The 4359-nt window shown below is 49.7% G+C and overlaps 1 protein-coding gene across 2 annotated transcripts in view; it reads left to right on the top strand.

The window, feature by feature from the left end:
* The first annotated feature begins 3186 nt into the window (after positions 1–3186).
* The window catches only part of PHLDB1 (pleckstrin homology like domain family B member 1), a 46972-nt gene continuing 45799 nt past the window's right edge, over positions 3187–4359 (top strand). For both annotated transcript variants that reach the window (XM_059416103.1, XM_059416093.1), the window contains exons 1-2: positions 3187–3393; positions 3922–3990. In XM_059416103.1, the coding sequence (XP_059272086.1) occupies positions 3940–3990 (51 nt within the window). In that variant the 5' untranslated portion in view covers positions 3187–3393; positions 3922–3939. The remainder of the gene's footprint in view (positions 3394–3921; positions 3991–4359) is intronic.

Here is a 4359-nt window from a genome sequence, read left to right as displayed (position 1 = left end):
TTCTTGACTGTCTCATCCTCTGGTGTCTCCTTGCTAATTCGAGATAATGTAATGGGATCTAAGTTTAAAAATTAATGATATTTTTTTTTAAAAGAAAAGAATCTCTAAGAGTACTCGCTGCCTTCCCCTACATTACAGATACAATGCCTCCGCGTGTGTTCTCTCTGTGTGAGCGCGCACATACGTACACACGTGTGCTCCGGTCTGTGGAGCTTCTGAAGTTGATGCTACTTAGGAACTTCTGGTTTTAATTTTGTCGGGGATAGTTGTAGAGTCAGAAACATGAGGCTTCATCTGTTAAAGAATAACTATGATCGGTGATCTCTCAGAGCATTCTCTTCCCCATTAGAGCATTGGTGATAAGAAGTAAGTGATCCTGTGGGGGGGGGGGCATAGATGCTTGGGGAGTTTTGCTAATTCCCTCAGGGAAGATTTCATCCTAACTTTGTTTTTATTTAACTTAAGAGAACTATTGACTGTGAACAGATTTTTTGGAAGACAAATTGCTCTCTGTAGTGAATAATGAATGGGAATGATGAAGTTTTTATCTTCATGGTGAAAAACCAAGAGTGAATTTTTTTTTTCCTTAAGAGAAATAACAAAGTCTCCGGTCCCTGTCGCTGCAGTGTGGCGTGGCTCTCCGACAATGTAACCTTAGCCCAGGGAAGCTTACCAGGGCGGAGCGACAGCCCTGACTGGCAGCTAAGTCCCACCACTGTGTCCAGTGGACTTCTTGTTGGCCTCCTGTGAGGGAGACTAACAAAATAATTAGATCTGACTGAGCATTCTGTTTAATGTAGGAGGTTTGTGCTTCCTGCTTTGAATTAATTAATTCTACACAGAGGAGGTAGGGAACACACCTCGTGGTCAGGAATTCCTTTTTAAAAAGATCTGTAATTCATCTACCCACAGTTTCTAACCCTGGATCTATCAGCCCGTGCATCTGGGACTCGGGAAGCTTTGCCCTCCAATTAATGGGAAGTTGTTCACACTGAGTAGCGCCTGAGAGATTTCCAGGGTTGATACAGAGTAGCTTTTTTAAAATGTTCACATCTGGTCAGGCTCATTGGAGGAAGACAGAAAAATAGAAAAAGCCCCTATCCTCAAGAAGATGAAAGTCTAACTAGAAGCAATGGCTGAATCTGCTTATAAAACCTTTTCGCCTCAGGTAGACCAGTGTTAACCACAGCTGGTCTCAGTGAGGGTGAGGAATAGGGAGGGGTCTGCCTTGTAGGCTTCAGAGGAATCTCTCAAAAGAAAGTAAAAACTCCGAATTAACTCGCCTTTACTATGCACATCTCATTGCAACCATCCTCTCCCTCCACTCCCTCCCCCCACGCTCCCTTTGGTAAATCTGTTTGTGGCTACAGAGCTTTGAAAGTTCTAGAAGCTCCACAGCAATTGCGTGCTGTACGTTGCCCTTGCCCAAGGTTAGAAAGCCTCCCCCAGGTGTCGGTCTCCCGTCTTACCCTTGGGAGTTAGGGGTTTACGTGGCACTAGACCTTAGGAAGACTACCTTTCCAAACTAAGCTGCCCACTCAGACACAAGACACTCAGAAAACCAGTTTTCAGGAGCTTGGGTCACTTCTCACCCCCCCACCCCCCACAGACAGATTTTTTTTGCCTTGCTGCTCATAGGGCAGGGGCTAAATGGTTATTTAGGGCTTAGTCCAATTCTCAAAATCTCCCATAATCGAACTCCGTGTGATCAGGTTGCTAGTTGAAAAAGAGGCATTACAATGTCAAGGCAATGAGAGAAGTGGAAATGGGTCTTGTTTCCCATTCTTTTTCCCAAATCAGTGCTTATTCTATTCAGCTCATAGGAAGGTCCTGAGCCTACATGGATGTAGATGAGACAGTCTTCCCCCATGACCCAAACTGCCCACTCAGCTCCCATGTCTCTCAGCTTTGGGTCTAAGCATGGATTGTGCAATTTTTAGGAGAGAACTCCTGCTGAAGAAAGGTTTGAACTTTTCCCCAAGTCTGATGCAGGGAGGAGTCACTTGGCGTCATTGCTGTCACCGCATCAACACCAATGGTGCCTGACTTCAGGGTCCAGAGAGGCCAGAAAGGAGAACTTGAGAAGATGTGACTCTACAGGGCTGGCGTGCTGTAATCAGCAACAGCTGCCTCCTCCTGGGGCTGGAGGGAGCACGGTGCGAGAGGAGGGACAGAGGTGGGAAGAGGGCCTAGGCGAAGGCAGGAGGGATGTGGAAATAGACTCCTGACATTCATAGCCAAGTGCAGAGCCTTTGCAAACCCACTCTTCCTTCCACACCCAGCCTTTGCCCTCTCCCCGCTGCTTCCACTTCGGAAAGTCTGAAGCATGCTTGGAAAGCTGTTTTCTGCTTTCTTCTCTCTTCCTCCCCCTTTCCTGAGCTCCCAGCTGCTCGACCTCTTGCGTAATTGCGAGAGAGCACTGAGTTTTTTGATGGGCTCCAGATGTGCAGCGGGTGGGGGTGGAGGGTGGGGCGGTAGGTCCCCGGTCCCCTGAGTGCTCTAACTGTGGGAACATAGGGCCTCAACCCAGCAGGAGGACACATTGCACAGAGCGTTGGGGTTAGCTGGTCCCTGAGTGGGAGGACAGAGAAGGTGGGTGCTGTTTCACCCGCTTCCTCAGATCAGCTGCTTTGTGGCTGGCTCCATCCTTCCCTGAAATTCCTCCCGACCGGGATGGTAAAGAAGATCGGGGAGTTGTGAAACAGATACGTGAAAAGACTCTGAGGTACCCCAATCAGAGCCCCTTCCCTCAGATGCTGGGTCTTGGCATCGAGGATACAATAGTTTGGGTTTTGTTTCTTTTTCTTTTACCAGAATAGTCTGAAACTTACTGTTGTGATCTGTCTCATGAAAGGTGGCCAGAGTCAAAACACTTTTCATGAGCTTCAAACAGTATGAAGAGAGGAAGAATAAGAGGCTTCCCCAAATTCTGAGGCTTCCTGGTACCCATGATGCCTGCTGGAACCTTGCTTGTTTGACCTCTGTTAGCCACAGCTGGTAAGTGCAAAGTGTCTTTCCCCTCCCCCCTCCTGTCCACTGCCTGGCTCCAGTCAGTCCCAGCCTCCAGCAGTGGGGGGCCCCCCTGCTAATGCTGGCCCTGTCAATGAGTGACCAAAGACCGCTGCAGTTCAGCCTCCTGCTGTTCCAGGGTTAGGGAAAGAGGGCACAAACTGAAGCCACTGAATCAGAGCAAGATATGTTCATCCCAAAGAGGGCAAATTATTTTCTGCTATCTTCCCCAGCTAGAAGCTGTGGGGGTTTTCTCCTCCCTCATTCAGTGAGAAGAGGTCTCAGGCTTCCCTTGAGGGCAGGTTGAAGAGGTCTAGCCTAGCTGAGGTCAGCTCCCTAGGGTCTCCTCAGTCAGTCTCCTGGGGCAAGAGCTGGCTTTGCAAGGTAAGAATCCACTGTCCAAGCTGGATTTCGGGGTGGGGGTTGAGATGAAGAATGACCTCAATCGAGCTCAGTTTCTAGATTCCTCTTAGGTTTCTGGTCCCTTCTCTCTCTCTTTCCTTCTTTCTTCTCTCTCTCTCTCTCTTTATTTTTAAAGATTTTATTTATTTATTTGACAGAGACACAGCAAGAGAGGGAACACAAGCAGAGGCAGTGGGAGAGGGAGAAGCAGGTTTCCCCATCCCAGGACCCTGAGATCATGATCTGAGCCAAAGGCAGACAATTAATGACTGAGCCACCCCGGTGCCCGAGTCCCTCCTTTTCTTCCATATTAACCCCCACTCCTACAGAGACCCAGATTGCTCTAGGATGGTGTGCCCAGTTGTCTGCCTATAGCTTGCCTCACCCCAATTCTAAGTCAGCAGGTGGTAGTAAGATGGACCTACATGGATGGAGGCGAGATGCTGATTCAGTTCAGGCTTCTGTGCTTTACACTTTGCATGGCACTTTAACATGTCTTCCACCTCACAGAAAAGTCTGTGAAGCCGGATGTGGAGGGTGATCAGCCCCATTTACAGCTCTTCATGGCAGGGCTTGGAGGTGAGCACGAGAGGGTGTACCTGGGTACCTTCAGCAGATATTTTCTGGAGATACTGAGACCATGCTGGAGGGCTATACGACCATGAGGTTCACTGGGAGCTACGGAGGACTCAGGCACCTAAGGTTTTAAAAAAAAGGGGGCGTGCAGGGGGAGAGAGTGAGAAATTGTCAGAAACACCCTTTCAGAAGAGCCTTAAGGCCTAGGGGTGGAGGGTGGTCTAGGGGAGTCGGAAGGGGAGGGCAGGAGGGAGGAGGGGTGTGCGTGTGTTGATGGTAGTGGAGAGCCCAGCTGCAGAGAGGAACAAAGCGGGCGCTGTGCAGGCGGGGGGGGGGGGGGGGGGGCGCGCGGGGGGGGCGCGCGGGGGAGGG

Source organism: Mustela nigripes, chromosome 1 (genome assembly GCF_022355385.1).
Source record: "Mustela nigripes isolate SB6536 chromosome 1, MUSNIG.SB6536, whole genome shotgun sequence".
Classification (NCBI taxonomy): domain Eukaryota; kingdom Metazoa; phylum Chordata; class Mammalia; order Carnivora; family Mustelidae; genus Mustela; species Mustela nigripes.
Note: the sequence above shows the minus strand (reverse complement) of the source record. Positions and strands in the feature narration are given on the sequence as shown.